A 19,988-nucleotide genomic window follows, 5' to 3' on the forward strand; every position below is an offset into this window, starting at 1 on the left:
CACCAACCTTGCCCATTCACATTACCTGCCTGGTCCCTGAACGCCCTGGTTTGGCCACTCTTAATATAACTTAGCTGTTGAGACAGCTCCGACTTGTCCCTGGGGTAGAGGGCAGTGTTCCACGTCAATAACAATCATTACCATTAATGTGGTGACTGTCACTGGCTGAATGTTTGCTGTATGCACTGTGCTGGGCACACAATGTGCATCGTGTTACTTAATCCTCCCAACAAACCATTTAACAGAAGAGGGAACTGAGCACAGGAGTTAAACGACTGGTCACAGCCACAGAGCTGGGGAAGTGGGATGTGAGGACTCCAACCCAAGCTTGTCTGACAGCAGAGGTGGACGCTGGGTGTCACGTTCAGGAAACGTCCAGTTTATAGCACGCAGGAGGTGGTGATAATGAACCCAGGAAGGGCACAGAGGTCCCCACACACTTGGTCAACTCTCGGCTTCCATGAGGCTCAGAATCGTCCCCTGGACTATCAGGTCCCCTCATCATCCCAGAGGGGACTTTAGCTGGCACACCAGTGAGACTGGCACAGGGTCACATCGCCAAATGCCAGGGACCCCAGCGGTGGGAAGGTGATTCCCGTTCACTCTTTCTGATCAACTCCAGGAGAAAGTCTCGGGTGGCTGCGGTCACGTGGTCACGTCCTTAACACCCTCACGCCTCCTATTTCAACAGGAAGAGCCCCGGCCACCCGGCTGGAGCTCTGGCCGGGCAGCTGTGTTAGCTTATACTGGATTGCCCGATTTAATTTCCTTTGACTTAGGGCAAGCGATGCTAGCTTCTCTCATTTAGGGCAGTGGAATCCTGTTCTTAAAAAACAATCAAGTCTGTTTAAAAAAAGTAAATAGTAGTACAGGTGGCGAGGTGGCAAGGTGAGGGGATGGCTGGCGTTTGGCACAACCTGCAACTGTCTACCCGGTGACGTTACTGGCTAAGAGACACCTCGGGTGTACCCTGAGCCCCTCCCCTCTCCTCCAGTGACACAGGCGACGATCTTGGCTACTCCTTGGTCCCAGCTGTCTGTTCCCACATCCAATCCATCAGCAAAGCCTGGTGTTCTTTCTTCAAACAACATCGAGACTCAGAGTCCTGTCGCCTCCTCGCCGGGCAGCGGTCATCCTCTTTCCTCTGAATTAGGTCAGCTGCTTCCTGCCTGGACTCCGGCCATTCATTCCCCGAGTAGCAGCCAGAAAGCCTCCTCTCCTCGGCACTCTCCGTGGCTCCCACCCGCTCGGAGAGCAGAGTCCCCGCGGTTGTCCGCAGGCCCTGCGGGCTCCGGGCCCCCTTCCGCACCCCGTCTCCGCAGCCACGGCAGCCTCACTCCCGCCTCAGAGCCTTTGCCCGTGCTGTTCCTCCCGCTGGGAACGCCTTTCCCCAGCACCTCCAGGGTCTGTGCCCTCACCCCCTTCTTGTCTCTACTCAAAAGGTCTCTCCTTGGGGGGAGGGGGGACATACGGGTAGGGGATTGAGAGGTACAAACTATTAGGTATAAAATAAACTACAAGGATATACTGTACAATGCGGGGAAATACAGCTCACGTTTCACAATGACTGTAGATGGAGTATAACCTCTAAAAACTGCGAATCACTACCTAGTATGCCTGTAACTTAATACGGTACAGCAACTATACTTCAATTAGAGGAATAAACGTTCTCTTCTTAGTGAGGCCCGCCCTGCCCACCACATCCACAATTTTACTCCCCTGCCCGATATTTCACATCCTCTTCCTTGTTTTACATTTTCAACTCTGCACGTGTTGCTCTAACACGTTATACACTTTGGCACATTTACATATTTATCTTGCTGGTCACCCCCCTGCAGCCCTAGATGTCCCAGCCATGAGAGCTAGGGCCACTGACCACACGTCACAGCCCTGAAGCCTAGAACAGTGCCCGGCACATAGTAGGTGTTCAATAAATATTGCTCGAAAGCATGAATCTAGGGCGCTCCAGGCAGAATCAAGCCTTTGACTGCTGTTCACAGACTGAAGAGAAAGAAGGAAGCAGCTGGTAGTGAGGACTTGGCCCTGCGCAGGCTCCAGAGACTGCAGAAAGGACAAAGCTGGCCAGCCACCCGACCTGTCAGACCCTTCTGGAAGGCAAGGGGGCCGCCACCTGGTGAATAATTCACCTGCAGTCAGCAGCCTCGAATGCTGCGTCGGCCAAAGGCAAACTGCCGGAGGAACCGTTTCTTTCTTTTAATGGGCTCCAAACCAGGGTCTCAGAGCCCTTGCACCGCCATCCTCCTTATTGCAAGGCAAATGAATGACGGTCCACTCTTTCCAGCAGTTCCCCACACCTGTCTGCTCGGGGTGCTCACCCCGGCCCAAATAAGCCGGCTGAAGGGGAGCTGTGTCAATCCACTATTGAAGCACAATTTAACGGTGCCCTGAAATGACAGCCGCACCTGTGCGTAAGCCTCCCCTTGGGGACCGTAACCTGTTTTATTAAAGCTGCCACATTGACGAGGCTCGATAATCCACATCTGGAACAGGAAAACATATGATCTAATCTCCTTGCCCAGCACAGACCTAATGCAGATGGACAGCTCTGAGGGGAGGGAAGGGCCCGGAAGACCAGGCCACACAGAAATAAAAAGGCCAGCCAACCAAAACTTCTGTCGTCCAACACAAGCCTGGGGACATGCAGACAAAAACAGACCTGGCTTCTTTCCGTGATCAAACCTTCCGCCCTCGCTGGGCCAGGGTGAGGTCACCCTGACACCTTCCTCGGTGACTCTAATAGACTGCGGAGGCCTCACCGCCCCCCTAGGATGGCGACTTAAATTCTGGTGCCCAAACCACTCACCTGCCAGAAACACGGTGCTTCCTCCACGTACTCATCCGCCCGTCCCCTTTCTGATTGCTTTTGCGGGGGGCTCTCAGTGTACCACCTGGGCTACTATTTATTTGATTGGATATTTTTCTCTAATGTGACTTTAAAAAAATAAACTTTCATCTCAACCCAAGTAACTATGTGAAATTCTGGATTTGATGTGCTACTTAGATTTCTTTTTTGGGTGCATATCGAAAGAAGTTTGTAAGTAGTAAAATCAATGTTTGTCGACCTGTCACACAAGATGATTTCGTGCACAGCCTGTGTCCTAAAAAGGCATTTTGGGAGATGCTGATTTAATGTGCTCTTCTAAAGGTTTCGGTCAGGGCAACTGCTGTCTCTGGGGACTTAGCAGGTGCTGGGGGCTCTCAAGATTCAAAATATGACCCAATTTTGGCCATTCCTGGGACTTGGGTGGCTCACATCTACTTTCTGTCCTAGAGCTCTGCGTCAACTAGGAGAAGATGCACCCTACGTGCCACCCCCGCCCCAAGACAAAGTCCTGCGGCCCCCAACTTGGGTGGCATTACATAGGAGGCATTGGTTTTGATGGATAACTAAAGAGATGATGTTTTCTGATGTTTGTTTTCTTAAAATTATAGGTAAATAATTAAGAGTCTGTGATGTCGGACCCTCCTTGGGAAGTAGTGGGAGATGAGACACGGTTAGCAAACCCAGGGTCTTGACTTAAATCTATGTTTAACCATGGCTTTTTCTTACCTAGACTATTGCAGAATTTTAACTGAGAAAAATATATGCAAAGCCTTTAGTTCAATGCTTGGCATACAGAAAGGACTCAAAACATGTTAGCTTTTAAAAATTTAAATTACAGTAGCTCCCAACTATATATGGTGTAACACAGGGCTCGCAAATCAAGCGCCTTTGGACAGACTCTTGTCTGCGTGTGTTGGATTTAGGTCTGCTCAGAAGTGTTTAAAAATCTGAATTAATTGCTAACTTTTATTTGGGAGATTTCACATCAATCCTGATTTCAGGCTTTGCATGAAAATACACAGATCTGGGCTTGATGGGCCCACAGGTGGGTGGATCTGAGTAGCAAAGGCTGGCTTCAGAAGGGCTCCCCTCCGGTTCTGCATGGCCCCCATCAGGGCCACTTCCCTCATCTGTGGTACCAGCCTGGCCCTGCAGGCACTGGGTTTGCAACCGGTAGCTGATTCTACTCCAGCTGAACTGACCAGCTAAGTAAACTCGCAAAGTAACACTGTGGCCTGGACACCCACAGAGCCCAGGCTTTAAGGGAGCGAAGAGGGGGTGTGGGTTTGGGTAAAGGCTGGTACAGAGCCTTGACCAGGACAGGCCGGGGGTGGGGGCCGTGAGCTCGGTGGGGAAGCACGTGTGTCCTATACCACCTCGTGGTGCCCATCATTTAACCACACACCCCCTGCTGGGGGCGCTGCCCCTTCGGGGTACCCTTGCTCCTGATCTCTGGTGTGGCTGAGACCCCAGGCTGCCCACCAATAACTGTTTCCCCTTCTTCCTTATTAACACGCCCCGATTTTAATCTTCAACACACCCAGCTAGGAAACCGCATTTCCCAGACTCTCTTGTAGCTACATGTGGGAGTGGTCCTTCCTTTAACCTTCCAGATCCGCTGTCTGCCTCGTTCTCCAGCCCAGGGAGCTGACCTGGATGGGCTGTATCCACAAGGGGCTTTATACTCTGGCTTTGGACTAGGTTTGGCTAACGGGGGGTCCTGGCAGGAGATCAGCAAAAGGAAGAACTGAGGTTCGGGTAGGGATTCCTCCATCTTGCTCCCTGTGGTGTCAACAGAGGGTGACAGCTCCTACTGAATGGCCCTGTGTCATGAGTTTCCAGTAACCATTTGCTGCCCTCACCCTCTTGGTCTTGGAGTGGGGATGACCCCACTGTTACTAACTAGCCTGGAGTGCTGCGCTATCACTAGTGATTTCCCCATACTTGCTCATACCTTAGCAAAAAAGTTAAACCCTCCTTGAATAACTCAAGTTTGAATGTGTCTTGCATTTCCTGCTGAGATTGTGTGGCTAATTAAATAAGTTCTGTCTGTGTTGTAGGTGATGTTTGGGATGCGGTTCTTAAAGGGAGCTGACTTAACTTGAAGGTCCGTCCTTTTTGCCCTTCTGCTTCCTACTCCTCCTTGCTGCCTGGAATGTGGCTGTGATAGCTGGAGCTCCAGCAGCTCTTCTGAATGATGAAGGTGACCTTAAAGATGGAAGCCACACAGTAAGCATAGTAGAATACAAAAGTAGAGAAGGAGCTTGGGTCCCTCATAACCTTGAAGCCACCAGGCTGGCCCTGAACTGCCAACCTCCAGACGTTTTTATGTGAGTAAGAAGCAGAACTCTGTCTTGTTTAAGCCACTGTTATAATTTCTTTTACATGCAGCCAAACCTAATGCTGACACACTTAGCTTCCAGAACTTAAGTGATCTCCTAAGTGTTGCTGAATTAAAAAGAAAAAACGTTGCAGGAATGTGCTTGGCAAGTTGAACACCGGGGTGGGTCCACATGAGCCTCTCTTCTTCCTGAGATAACCTGCATCTACATGTTTTTCTAACTCCAGTGAGCAGCGGCAGGAACGTCAGGACTTGGTATCTCAGAGAGGCTACGCTGGAAGTTACCACCGATCTGGCGTCCGGAATCTGGGCACACTATCCTGGGCTTCCAGCCATTTGGCCCCAGCAGAGCACCCAAGCCTGCAATTTAGAATTGATTTCTGGATATCAGGCTGCAGCACAGGGTGTGGTTTCCTCGTGTTCACAGATGGAAAGAGGCAAACAAATGCCTGGCCAGAAGCCCCCCTGAGCCTCTCTCGCAAGAGCCAGCCTCTCCTACAAGACAGCCCTCCAGGCTGAAGGCCTGCCGTTTTCAGGATCACAGGCCCCTCTGAGAATCCAGTGAGGGTCTCCGACCCAGGAAAGCACAAACAGGCACACGATCTGCATATAATTCCCACCCTCCCCCACTCCAGGCCCATCCAGGCCTGGGCCTCCCCCCTGAGCTCCTGTCTCTGAAGGCTGGCTGCCTTGGACAGCTCCTCTTGGCTTTTCGTGGGCATCTGCAGCTTACCAGGTCCAGAACTGAGCTCCAGACCATAGCTTTGCCCCATCTCTGTAAACAGAAAATCCCTCCTTGCAGTTGTTCAGACCAAAACGTTGGAGTTATTCTGGACTCTTCTCTCCCACTCCACAACAGATCCATGAGCACATCTTATCAGCTCCACCCTCTAACTCTGGGCAGCGTCTGACTACTTTTTCCACTCTGGTCTGAACCACCATCCTCTTGTGCTTGGACTGTTGCAGTAGACCCCTCACTTCTCCTATTATATCTCTTCAATCTATTCTCCATAAAATAGCCAAAGGAGTCTTATTAACACGTAAGTCAGGTGATGTCAATGTCCTTGCTCGTGTCCATCTCATTTAGAAAGCCACAGTCCTCCCTCCGGTTCAAAGGCCCGGCGTGATCCCCCTCCCCGCCCCCACCCCCGCCACTGCCTCTCAGGCCTCATCTCTTCCCGTCTCTTTCGCCCACACTACTCTGCCATTGTGGGCCATCTGCTGCTCTGGGAGCCTGCTGGGACTGCTTCTGCTTCAGGGCCTTTGCATTCACTGTTCCCTCTGCCTGGAATGCTCTTCCTGGGGCAGGTTCCTTGACTCATTCCCTTACCTTCTTTGCCTAAATTTCCCTTTCTCAGTGAGGCCGCCCTACATAAAATCACAACCCTCCCTTTCCCCTCCCCTCCTTGCTGACTTCCCTTCCTTTCTTTTTAATATATTTTTCAGAGCGATTGGGAAAATCTCTGTGTTTGGATGACCCTTGGAGACCAACAGGGTCTCCTTAACCCTCAGACACAAGAGTTACTGCCAGGTGGCAGTTACATAAGCGTGGCCCCAACATTCAAACCCCGTGACTCACACTCGAGAAAGTCTTTCCTTTTCTAGTCTCCATCCTGTTGATTATGTCAAGGAGAGAGTCTCAGGGAGGGGCTGCCTCACCTTTAACGCCTCTCTCAAAACTGCCCATCACCTTTTTTTTTTTTAACACCTTTATTGGAGTATAATTGCTCCAATAAATGATTGGAGCTCCAGTATAGTTTCTGCTTTATAACAAAGTGAATCAGCTATACATATACACATATCCCCATATCTCCTCCCTCTTGCCTCTCCCTCCCACCCTCCCTAACCCACCCATCTAGGTGGTCACAAAGCACTGAACTGATCTCCCTGTGCTATGTGGCTGATTCCCACTAGCTATCTATTTTACGTTTGGTAGTGTATATATGTCCATGCCACTCTCTCAATTCCTCCTAGCTTACCCTTCCCCCTCCCCGGTCCTCAAGTCCATTCTCTAGTAGGTCTGTGTCTTTATTTCCGTCTTACTCCTAGGTTCTTCATGACCTTTTTTTTTTCTTTCTTAGATTCCATATATATGTGTTAGCATACGGTATTTTTCTCTTTCTGACTTACTTCACTCTGTATGACAGACTCTAGGTCCATCCACCTCACTAAAAATATCTCAATTTTGTTTCTTTTTATGGCTGAGTAATATTCCCTTGTATATATGGTCACCTTATCTTCGATAAAGGAGGCAAGAATATACAGTGGAGAAAAGACAGCCTCTTCAATAAGCGGTGCTGGGAAAACTGGACAGCTACATGTAAAAGAATGAAATTAGAACACTCCCTAACACCATACACAAAAATAAACTCCAAATGGATTAAAGACCTAAATGTAAGGCCAGACACTATCAAACTCTTAGAGGAAAACATAGGCAGAACACTCCATGACATAAATCACAGCAAGATCCTTTTTGACCCACCTCCTAGAGAAATGGAAATAAAACCAAAAATAAACAAATGGGACCTAATGAAACTTAAAAGCTTTTGCACAGCAAAGGAAACCATCACCTTTCATAACAAAGCCATCCAGGCCTCGGCCTCAGGGGAGGCAACATCTTGCTGAAAGGTGAAAACACTGCTGTTCTCATTAGACTTGGTCTTGCAGTGACCTTCACTAGTATCCACTAGTGAAAAACCAGTGGATACCAGTGTTTCAAATACAGTCATAATTAAAGCTTCCTGTTAAAATAATACTTAAGCTTCAAAAGGTAAGTCCAGTTCAAGTCATAGAACAGACGGTCCTGGGATGTCGCAAATACTCTCTTGCTCCAGGCAAGGACCATGTCCAACTCATCTTGGTGTCTCAGAGCCTGTTCCAGGCCTGGAGGCTCACCAAGGGTTTGCCTGGATTGAATTAAACTAGTAAACCCGGCAAAGTCCACCAGTTTCAAGGCCTATTTGAAGGACACATGCAAACGAGACCTTGGCTTCTGTATTCTTCTCCCTCTTCTACCCTCCCGGTAAAGACGGTGGCCAAGACCCTGCTGGTCTCCAAGGGTCATCCAAACACAGGGATTTTCCCAATCGCTCTGAAAAATACATTACTAATGGAGGCCACTTACTGACCAATACGCCCTGGAACCTGTTCCCCTGGGCACTGGACACTTTCAAATGACAACTCAGGGAGGCATGTTAAATGCACCCCCTCACAATTAGGAAACAGAAAGAGCCCCTCTTCTGTGCTGTGTCCCATACCAGCTCTCTCATCCAGACCCTAATTAGGATGGATGGCTGTTCTCCGCCCCGGGACTGGAAGAAAGGCCTGGAATCATCTTAGTTGCGAAGTCTCCAGCCCCAAGAACCGTCAGAACTGCCGCCTGGATGAGCAGAAAATAGCAGATGATAAATTTTTTAGGACTACCCTGTGTGCCAGTTGTTGCTGACTGTGAGATAATGTGCTGGCCTTTTGGGGGAACATGCATTATTGATCTGGGTCTGTCTGGTGGTTTATAAAAATCCCCCCCTCCCCCCTCTACCACCTTGCCATCATCCCTCACCTCCTAAAAGAAGCACAGCCTCCTCCAGATGCTGTTGGAGGGGCTGTGGCTCCTTCGCAGAAGGGAAGACTTGTAGGCACCGATCTGTGCAAGTGAGTGCTGCGGGGGGAAAGTGACAGATACCACCAAACACGAGGGATCCAAACCTACTGCGTCCACTTCCCAGAATTTATCTTTCAGAAATCCTCGCTCACCTATGCAAAGATGCACGTATAAAGACATTCTCAGCAACGGTACTGGTAATAGTGGAAACTACTAACAAACACACTCCCAATCTGGAAACAAGTGAATAGCCATCCCAGGAGACTGGTTAAGTAGAGGAGTGGTTAAGACCACAGGCTCTGGGTTCAAATCTCATTTAGCCACGTTCTAGCTGTGTGACCTTGGACGAGTGACTTCATTTCTCTGGGCCTCAGTCTCTCCATCTAAAGTGAAGAGGATGGATCTGGGTGTTGTAAGTTAGCCCTGGTTTTCTCTGCTTTCCTCTCTCCCACGTCCTCATCACACCTGGAGGCCCTTTCCTTATATTTGCATATGCTGCTGGCTTTATTTGAGAGTCACAGGTGCAAACTTACAATCAGATTCTGACACGAGGCTTAGTTAGATCACGCAGCTGCAGCAAAAATGCGGCGCTCCTAAGAGTGCATGTTCAATCATTCACCTTGGTTCCAGCCAAAGATCTAGGAGTCGCCACTAATGCTCCTCCTTTCCTCACCACCCACAGCCCCCGTCCAACCCGTTCATGCATGTCTTCCGGGTTCCACTGTTCCTGCCCTGGTCCAGGCTTCCATCCTCGCCTGCCCCGTTATGGTCCTGTCCTCCTAATGTCATTTATTTCAGCGTAACAGCCAGAGGGATCCTACTGGAACCTAAGTCAGGTCACAGCCCCTCCTTTGCTCAAGGCCCATTTTCACTCATGTCTGTTTCACTACGAATAAAACTCAAAACCCTCACCATGGCTGCAAGGTCCCGCACGACCTGGCCTCATCTCTCTCCACTTATACCCGGGGTCCCTCCACCTGGCTCACAGGCATTCTTTCTGTCCCAACCCACCAAGCTCATTTCTAACTGTCTTTGCATTTCCTGTTCTCTCCAGCTGGAGGGATCCTTCCCCAGATCTCCCGCTCCCGGCACAGTGCGCCGCACAGAGTAGATGCTTAATCAATATCTGTTGAATGCATGAATAAACGTCTGGGGGGGTCCCCAGGCAGAACTACGAATGGAAACAGCTTGAGGGGCCCCATGAGGCAAGACCAAGGTGCCCTGAGGTCAGGTGCTGCCTGTGAGCACTCTTTGCAAAATTCTGCCAGAAACAATCCTCACAGTCCTACGGACACTTTCTGTAGGCTCCCCATGGCTATGGAATGTGGCTCATTCTAAATGCTGCCTGTGAGATAGGTATCATGTGTGTCAAACTGTCAATAAAAGCCCTGGGCTTTGATTGCTTCCTGGCTGCAAATTCTTTTTGCACAGATAAATTCCCGAGAAACATCTATACTTGCGTTCATTAATACAAATCACGATAAGGAATGGCTCGGATGTAGAGAAGTCACCTTTACTTGGTGCTTAAAAGACTGATTCATATTTTTAATAATGGATCCAGAAAGGGTGCAGACTCGCAGTTGGATCTTCACCGCAATCTTATGTTTGGCTGCAAAGGCTTTTTTCCAGTAAACCTTTACATTTGTTGCGACCAACAACAGTCAGTTGCCCTTCGATAGTGGACGAGGCTAAAGGCCCACCACTCACCTGGTCCACTGCTGGCACTCTTTACCACAACCCAGGAGAACCTCCAAGATCTGGCTCCCTTCCTTCTCTCCAGGGTCATGCTATGACCCTTCCTCAGGCTCCAGCCACATCTGTCTCCTTGGTCCTGTCTCAGGGCCTTTGCACACGCTGTTCCCTCTGCTTGGAAGGCTTTTCCCCAGATCTTCACAATACCCAGTAGTATGTCTATCATCATCACTGATGATGAGAAGGGAAATCTAACTTATAGAATAAGGAAAATGCAGAGGGGCTTGTATGCTGTCCAGTACGGTAGCTATAAATGGTTACCGAGCACTTGAAAGGTAGCTGGTCCTGAGACGTCCTCTAAGTGTAAAGTACATGCCAGGTTTTAAAAGCAATATAAAAAATGTAAACTGTCTCATTAATGATTTTTTATATTGATTATATGTTAAGATGACAATAATGTGGATATATTGGGTTCAGCAAAATATGTCTTTAAAATTAATTTCGCCCGTTTCTTCTTAATTTTTAAAAAAGTATAGAAGGTTTAGAATTACTTATGTGATTTGCATCTGTGGCTCGCCTCCCTAGATGCACCTCTAGGGCAGCGCTGTGTAGGGTTTAATGTGGAGAAATGGAACCAGTAAAATCAGTGAATTCGAAGGGGGAGAAGACACAAGAAAAGGAGAAAGAAGACTGACGTTGAGAGAGACCCCCAAAGGTAAGCTGGAAATGTAGGTGGAGTTTGACCCTGGGGAACAGAAGGTCCAGCTGAGGTTGACTCTGGGGGCCTCCTTCCTGGTGGCCTCATTTATGGGGACTTCTTCTCAGGCGAATGAAAATGTGGTGAGAAATGCCTCATGTAAATGAAGACGCCCAGCTGGGTGGAGGAGCCCAGGGCCTTGCTTGGCAGGGACAGGGAGAAGTCCAGGATGGTTTACACAGTGAAGCGAGGATACGGCTCAGGGAGGACGCTGTGTGGGCGATAAAGGGAGGGTGACCTTTTCCAGCTTGTCATCGGTGTAAATGAACTACATCTTGGCAAGGGCCCCTGTCCTCACCCGCTCTCCCTGGAGCCCACAGCACTAAGAGGGGAAGCAGCTCAGGACGAGAGGCGGCTGCCCTCACCCTCCTGCAGCACCAAACCTGTGAATTGAGTCGGGTCACCGGCGATAGGGCCCACCTTCCCTTCCCCTAGATGCCACCAAGGAAGGCTGAGCCCACCCAAACCTGTTAAGATTGGTGGAGCAGGGGTACGTACACACACACACACACACACACACAAAACACACACACATGCCCCAGGCTGGTTTCTTCTTTCTGTTCAGCGTCAGCTCAAATATCACCTCCTCTGAGGGGCCCTCCCTGATAACTAATCCAAAATAGCTCTGACCATCCCTCCCCCGCATCCAGCACCCTCTTCAGTTACCCCAGAGCATTTCTCCCTTCTTGAAATTATCTTCCATGTGAACTAGCAATGATTCTGATTATCTGTCTCCCTCATTCCAAGAGAGTAGAGACTGTGCCTGCCTGACTCACTACTGAAGTTCCAGGCCCTAGAATATTGCCTGGAATGTAGTAGGTTCTCAATAGAAATTGGACAGAAATAATGAATTGGTCTTAACATCTCTTCTCCTTAAGACTTTGGAGGAACCTAGGAATGGTCCCGCATTAGAAAAAGGTTGGAGACCCCTAACCTCGAGGACCCAGCTGTGCATTCACGCGTGTGGGACCACCCCAGGACTTGGTTCAATCGACTGGACATGAACCCTGCAGGGTCTACCCGAGCGTCCTGCATCAGGATCCTGAGAGCCAGCACGGTGAGCTTGGTCGATACCGCCTGCCAGCGGCCAGGGTCTTACCGAGCTCCACATCCTGGTCGTCCGTCAGCACGAGGATGATGTTGGGACGGATGTTTCTGCGGTCCCTCTGAAACCTGCCTTTCAGGCGGTGGTGGGACAGGAACGCCACACTTCCATCCAGGAGAGAGAAGACAGTTGCAGAGAGCAAGCAAAGCAGGACACCAGGGGGCGCCATTTTACGTTCCCGCTGATCCCTTGTTTCTGGCAGGATGCAGGAGTCTGGAGCTGTGTTTTGTGGATTTGTTTCTTTTCTCTCCTCCCTCTCTACTCACGGATCTAAAGTAAGAGGAAAAGATTCAGGTCAATCTTTTTGTAAAGGCTGCCCAACTGCTCAGACTTGCATAATGATTTCTACGATGCCTTCTGGCAGTGACAGTGAGAGTTTCTTTGATCAGGGACAGCTACAGCAGAACAAAAACCCAACTCGGCTAAAGTTACAAGGAAAGTATCTGCAACTGGCTCAGAGAATAGACTGGCAGGAAAGCCTTCGGAGACTACTTCTGCAGACAGAATTCCTCTCTTGGACCCAGCGATTCTCTGCATGCATTGGTGGCAGCCCAAGTCCCGAGTCAGGTTGTCAGCCTGTCTCTGAACCATCCAACCAATGCAAGACAAATCGCCCCCCAGTGAAAGGAAAGGAAAGAGCCCAGTCTGGAGGAGCAGACATTTCTGGTCATCTGTTCTCTGCCAGCCCCACGGAGGATGCAGAGGTGAGTGGACGGAGCCCCAGCTCTCAGGTAGCGTGCGATTTGGGGAGGGGTCTGGACGAGCCAGGCTGATGCTTTGGGCTGGACAACTCTGTTTCAGGCCTGGCTCTGTCACTCACCAGCTGGGTCTCCCCATCGATAAGCCAGCGAGGAAGCTCAGTATCCCCACGAATAAAATGGGGATACGTGACTGTTATAAGAACTCAACCCAACGGGGATGCTCACAAAGGTCCCCCCATCAACAGACCCCGTAACTGGGCAAGTTATTCGTATCGGTTTTACGTGGCAAAATAAACAAAATGACAACAGAGAAAACCGAGAGCTAAAAAGCTGAGGGAGAAGAACTGTCACATTCCACTGCAACCTTGGTCACCCCCTGGACCCCGGGTCAGACGGGGTCACAAGCAAAGGTAGGGGAGGGGAAGGTGGGCCAGCTAATCTTGGTTCAGGCGGGTCTCAGATCTCACTCTGCTCTTTGCTCTCTGCAGTCATTTTTCTACTTCCTGAGGAAATAAGCCTTCAAGTCCTGTCCAGATATAGACTTTTGGTCTCATTTGTCTAAAAGGAAAGAAAAAGCAAGCAAGCAGACGTGTTGGGAGGAAACCAAGGTCGCTGGAGTCGGGCTGAGTCACCGTTCCCGTGACCTTGAACGATTCCATTTGCCCCTGCTGTCATGGGGAACCCCACCCCACCCCAACCCACAGCTCAGCGGACTCATCACGGACCCCAGGTTCCGCACAGGGGGATGTGATGCCTGTATCATCTCTCCCAGGGACAGCATCAGCCTTCTAAGGGGTCTCCCACTTCCTCCCCTGCCCCCACCCTCCATGCCCCCCCAGGGGAAGCCCGCAGGATCTTTCTAAAATTCAAATCCAAACATACGAAACACAGGGTCTGGACTAGGTGAGATCAGGGAGGTGCTCAGTGCACAGGTTTGAAGGGGCACCCACTCCAGGTGGACGGGTGCAAGGCACCCAGCTCACCTTAGTCCCAGTCCTGTCATTCACGTGCTCAGACCCTCCCCTGGCTTCTCATGGCTTGGGGTCCAAAATGCAGACTCCCCACCAAGCCCACACAGGGCGGGTGTGATCCGACCCCTGTCCACCTCTCCCCGGTCCTCTCAATTGCTCTCAGGCCCTGGCTTCTTTCTGTCACTTAGACAAGTCAAGCTTGTTCCTGCCCCAGGGCCTTTGCACTTCCTCTTCCTTAAACCTGAAAGAATGTTTCCCCAGATTCTGTTTGATGGGCTCCTTCTCCTCTGCCAGGTCTTGGCACAAATGTCGCCTCCTTGGAGAGGCCTGCCCTGACTGCCCTATCTGAGGTGCTGCCCCCGCCCCAGGCACTCTCTGTTTTATAACCTGCTTTATTTCCTCGCAGTCCCTACTACACCTGCAATTCCCTTATTTATTGCCCAGTTCTCCCCTGGGGAGGGTCAGCTCCACGAGGGCAGAGGCTGGCTTTGTGTTGCTCACAGCTCTGTCCCCAGCACCTAGGACCATGCCTGGCACAGAAGAGTGCCAAATAAATATTCAGCTAAATAAAGGAATGGAGATTTTGGTGAGGTTCTCTGTGTGCTACAGAGTGAGAGAAGGCTGAGAACAGAGAGCACGCTCCACACAGGGCTTCCCACCCCAGGGGCCTCTGAAAGGACATCTGTGCAGACAGATGAGATGAAGCCCACATTATCGGGAAGCTGACCTGGGAACCGTGAGTTTCACGGGACCGGCAGGCAGGCCTCGACTTCCACCCCCATCTCTTTATCTGCTAAAGCCCACATCTTGCAATAGAAAGGGTGGCTGCAGTGACACGAGTTGGGTGGCTGCTTTGTGCCCATGTTATATGATACTTAATTCATGGACTTTAAAGTTACTTGCTGGGTGTCCCTAGGCAAGTAACTCAACCCTTCTATGCCTCGGTTTCCCGATCTATAAAATGGACATGAAGGATTAAATGAGTTAAGGCAGAATGCTGAGTCCAGAGCCTGGCACATGGTGTGTACTGACTGGAACACATCATTCACAGTGAGAACCATTATTAGATTATTATCAGCACCACTGCAGCTGGGTCCTGTGTCAGGCACTCGGCAGCATCTCCCTCAATCTCCCCTCTCACACAGGTACTACTATTATCCCCATTTAAAAACTGAGAACAGGGCTTCCCTGGTGGCACAGTGGTTAAGAATCCGCCTGCCAATGCAGGGGACATGGGTTCGAGCCCTGGCCCGGGAAGATCCCACATGCCCTGGAGCAACTAAGCCCGTGCGCCACAACTACTGAGCCTGCGCTCTAGAGCCCGCGAGCCACAACTACTGAGCCCGCGTGCCACAACTACTGAGCCCGCACGCCTAGAGCCCGTGCTCCACAACGAGAAGCCACCACCACGAGAAGCCCTCGCACAGCAATGAAGAGTAGTCCCCGCTCACCGCAACTAGAGAAAGCCCAGGCGTAGCAACAAAGACCCAACACAGCCAAAAATAAAAGCAAACAAAGAAATTAATTAAAAAAACAAAACAAAACTGAGAACTGAGGCCTAGTCACTGTCCTAAGGTCACCTGGAGAGAAAACAGCAGGGACAGTGTTTGGCCTCTGTTCTCCCTGACAGGTTGGTGAGGGCCTCTCACCACTGAACTCGTTTCCCAGCTTCTCACATTCAGGGGCCATAGCCCCAATTTCTGCCGGCCCTGCACAACCCTTCCGCTATCATTTGGTTCACATGCTCCTTTAAATAGCCTCATTTAAAAATAAAGACATAAACACATAGTTTTGAAAAAGACGAAACACATGGTTTTGAAAAAGGCGACTTTCTATCCAAGAATAAATGGAAAAGCAGCGTCCCTTTCCTGTAGAACTAATCACACAAATAAAGTCAAACAGAGCAGAAACTGTCTTACTCCGTCCGTCTAACAGCTTCTAGTTCACATTTAAGGCTCTAAGCTGAGCTCTGGGCTGGCAGCTCTCAGACTTGTACTGTCTCTGTTTAAGGGAAATTAGCAGGTGTTGAAAGGCAACGAGGCACATTAGCACCATCCAGAGACTTTCTGCTGGAGGTAATGGGAGGCTTGAGAGGGTTGAAAAGGAGACGCGCCCTAGACTCTAATGGGTCCCTGAATTATCCCAAATCATGGGGGGCGGGGATCCTTGAATCACGTTGTTTATCAGTCCATGTCTCCCTACCTCGGGAAACACACCGGGATGCTTTGTGCTTTGCAACTGAAACCGTGAGCTTGACTGACACTCCAGCCAGCCATTCATAAAACAAACTTCCCAGTCGAAAAAGAGGCAGAAGACCTAAATAGACATTTCTCTAAAGAAGACATACAGATGGCCAAGAAGCACATGAAAAGCTGCTCCACATCGCTAATTATTAGAGAAATGCAAATCAAAACTACAACGAGGTATCACCTCACACTGGTCAGAATGGCCATCATCAAAATTCAACAAATAATAAACGCTGGAGAGGGTGTGGAGAAAACAGAATCCTCCTACACTGTTGGTGGGAATGTAAATTGGTGAACAGTATGGAGTTTCCTTAAAAAACCAAAAACAGAGCTACCATATGACCCAGCAATCCCACTCCTGGGCATATATCTGGAAAAGATGAAAACTCTAATTCAAAAAGATACATGCACCCCAACGTTCACTGCAGCACTGTTTACAATAGCCAAGCCATGGAAACAACCTAAATGTCCATCACAGGTGAACGGATAAAGAAGATGTGGGATATAAATACAATGGAGTACTACTCAGCTATAAAAAGGAATGAAACATTGCCATTTGCAGCAACATGGATGGACCTAGAGATTATCATACTAAGTGAAATAAGTCAGAAAGAGAAAGGCAAATATCGTACGATAGCACACGTGGAACCTAAAAAACTGATACAAATGAACTCATTCACAAAACAGAAATAGACTCACAGACAGAAAACTTACGGTTACCCAAGGGAAAAGGGGAGGGGTGAGGGATAAATTAGGAGTATAGAATTAACAGATACACATCACTATATATAAAGTAGATAAACAACAAGGATTTACTGTATAGTACAAGGAACTATATTCAGTATCTTGTAATAACCTATAATGGAAAAGAATCCGAAGCTGTACACCTGAAACTAACACAATATTGTAAACCAACTATAGTTAAATAAAAAAAAAATACGCATTCGTGTTCCTTCAGACAGACATCGAGTGATAAACTAGCGAAATGCTGACGGATACCCTACAAACAGCAACGCTCTTATACCAGGAATCGTAACAGCAAATGCTTATTGAGGGCCTGCAACGCTCCAGTCCCTGCTCTAAGCATTTTATGCATTGATATATCAACTGTCTAATCCGCATATCCACCCATCGATATTATACCCATTTTATGGATGAGGAAGCTGAGCCACAGAGAATTAAAAGCACTTTCCCATGATCCCATGGGCAAATAAGGGGCAGAGACTGGGTTCAAACCCACTCTGGCTTGAGTCAGCGGCTCAACCAGAACCTCCTGGAAGCAGATCTCCAGGTAAGTTCCTAAGAGTCTCCCAACCTCAGTTTCCTCATTTGGCTCTGAAACAGTAGGAGGCCAGGTGCCCTTGGAGGGCCTTTTTGGCTCTGGCCTGTGATGCGGAGGTACAGGGGGGCCGGGCCAGATCGTGGGTGGAGCTGGGGGATATGGTCGACTGGACTCTTCCTGGCACCCATGTTGGTCTTCTTAGCAATGCTCCCCTCCACTCCCAGGCAGCTGTAAACCCTTCAGCCGGGATGCTGCTCCTCTGCATGGAAGTCAAATCTCCATGACCAGAGACTGGAGGATAATAGGAGCTAATTATTTCATCAGCTCAAGTCATCAGTAGGTCGATTTTTGATGAATTCCTCCAGCTCCCACTTTCCCTGGACTTGTGCCAGCCCCTCTCTGTATGCTGGAGAAATCAATTAAAAATGACACAAGGGATTCTGCCTCCATTCTCCTCCTTCTTAGTAAAGATTCAAGGTGGCTGAACGGAGAGAGTATCTGGTGAATCTGTGCGGCGCTAGCTGAGCGATGCTCTGTCCATCCCGCGGACACCACCACTCATTCCCACCAGCTTGAGGAAAGGTCCATCCCGCTCCTCTCTTCGTCCTGTGTCTTTCTCACAGACCTTGGCAAAGCCCTCCCAGCCCAGGAAGACATCACTGGCAACGCCTAGTACCCTGAGCGTTCAGAAGCATCGCTCCTGCTTCTGGATTTATCTGACCTGCAGGGAGGAGTGGGTCTCAGGCTGACTGTGCATCACAGCTTTGGGGAAACGCCTGGGACCTCACCCAGGCCTGTCCAGAGAGATGCCGATGGCTGTTTTCCTCTGAGGAGCCCCAAATCCAACAAGAGTAGCTGAGAGGAGTTTGGGAGCGATCAGGCAGCCCAGGGAGAGGGAGAAGTGGTCAGAACAAGGCATTGATCAGACGGGAGAAGTTCCCTGGGAGGTGAGAAGAAAGGAAATTGTGGGGTGTGAAGATGCCCTGTGCTGGGGCCGGAGCCCCTGCACCAGACCTGTGGACCTTTCTAGGTGGTCTAGAGAGCCAGACCACTTATGTCTTCCTTCATTTACTTTACAAATATGTATTTAGGGCCTACTGTGTCATAGGGTTAGGTTATAGGATAATCCTGCCTGGATTATAACAGCCTCCTAATTGATTTCCCTGCTTCTACCTTCACCTCCTTCTATCAAGCAGGCAAAAGGATCCTGTTAAAACAAAAGCAAGAGTCTGTCTTCCTCTACTGAAAAGTCCTGAAGGGCTCCCATCTAATGCCAAATAAAAACCTCCAAACCCTCCAAAGGACCTACAAGACCCTACGCAGTCTGCCCATCCCTTCCTGACCTCATCGCCTTCCACTTTCCCCCTTGCCCACTTGGCTCTGGCCACACGGTGTCTGTGCTGCTCCTTGCACATGCCAGGCCATGTCCCCACCCCAGGGCCTTTGCACGTGCTGTTCCCTCTGCCTGGAGCCTTCATCCAGATCTCTTCACGGCCCTTTCGTCACCTCCTTCAGGTCTTTGCTCAAATTTCGCCTTTGCACGTTAAAACGGAAAACTCTTTCCTCCCCAGTAGCACCTGCCACCTCTGACAGCGAGTTATTTTCCTTGTTTCTTTGCTGGTCTCCCCCACTAGAAAGTCAGTTCATAATCTGACGGTACGGATTTTTGTCAGCTTTGTTCACATCTGTATCCCAACACCTAAAACAGTGCTGTGACACTACTACTGACTTGGCAAAGGATTTTCTCCCTCCTGGTAACAGTACCCGTACTCCAGCCCTGCTTGGGGGCACTGACAACTCCTTTTCTTCTGGCTTACCTGCAGTGTGAGTGCAGGACAGAACATGTGACCCAAGTGTAGCCAATCAGCACACCTCATCTCTCTAGCTCCAGTGATTGGCCCAGAGACAGACATGTGACCCAAGCCTGGCCAATGAGAGAGAAGTAAGAAACAGTTGGGTGGGTACTGGGAAGGGGTAAGCCCAGCCCAGCTACCAACTGGCCCCCGAGAGAGGATGCTCCTGACGGTGGACTGAAGCAAGTTCCACCTTGTAGCCAGTTACAGGCTCAAACAAGTGCCCTTTGCTGCTGAAGCTAATCTGAATTGGGCTTGTCATTTGCAACAGGAAATGCCCAGACCAACAGTTAATCCCCTACAAGAATAATGAAGAAATAACTAAAATTTGTATGATGTGCTTATCACGGGCCCTGGGCACTTTTCTAAATTCTAAGCACTTTTCCTGTGTCAACTCAGGTCACCCTACAACAACATCATGAGTTAGGAGGCTCCATTTGCGGGTGAGGAAGCTGAGGCATGGGGAGGCTCGAGAATTTCCCCAAGGTTGCGCTGCTTGGGTGCTGAATATCGTCGCTTGGATGGACCACATCAATGGGCTCTGTGCTCTCTGGCTCCTGGCTGGATGTGGCTCAGGGAGACGCTGCCCAGGGA

The 19,988-nt window shown here is 49.7% G+C and overlaps 1 protein-coding gene across 3 annotated transcripts in view; it reads right to left on the minus strand.

The window, feature by feature from the left end:
* Nucleotides 1–12,510, minus strand: part of SULF2 (sulfatase 2) — a gene marked incomplete at both ends in the record, with an annotated part of 112,669 nt that extends 100,159 nt beyond the window's left edge. For 2 of the 3 annotated variants that reach the window (XM_082856782.1, XM_082856783.1), the window contains one exon: nt 12,336–12,483. Coding sequence is in view for 1 of the 3 variants with exons in the window: in XM_082856781.1 (XP_082712907.1) it covers nt 12,336–12,510 (175 nt within the window). Of the gene's footprint in view, nt 1–12,335 lie in introns of all 3 variants that reach the window. The other variant, XM_082856781.1, reaches the window with a different exon arrangement.
* Nucleotides 12,511–19,988: the final 7,478 nt, after the last annotated feature.

The sequence above is a fragment of the Leucopleurus acutus genome (assembly GCF_964270905.1).
Source record: "Leucopleurus acutus genome assembly, chromosome: 16".
Lineage (NCBI taxonomy): Eukaryota > Metazoa > Chordata > Mammalia > Artiodactyla > Delphinidae > Leucopleurus > Leucopleurus acutus.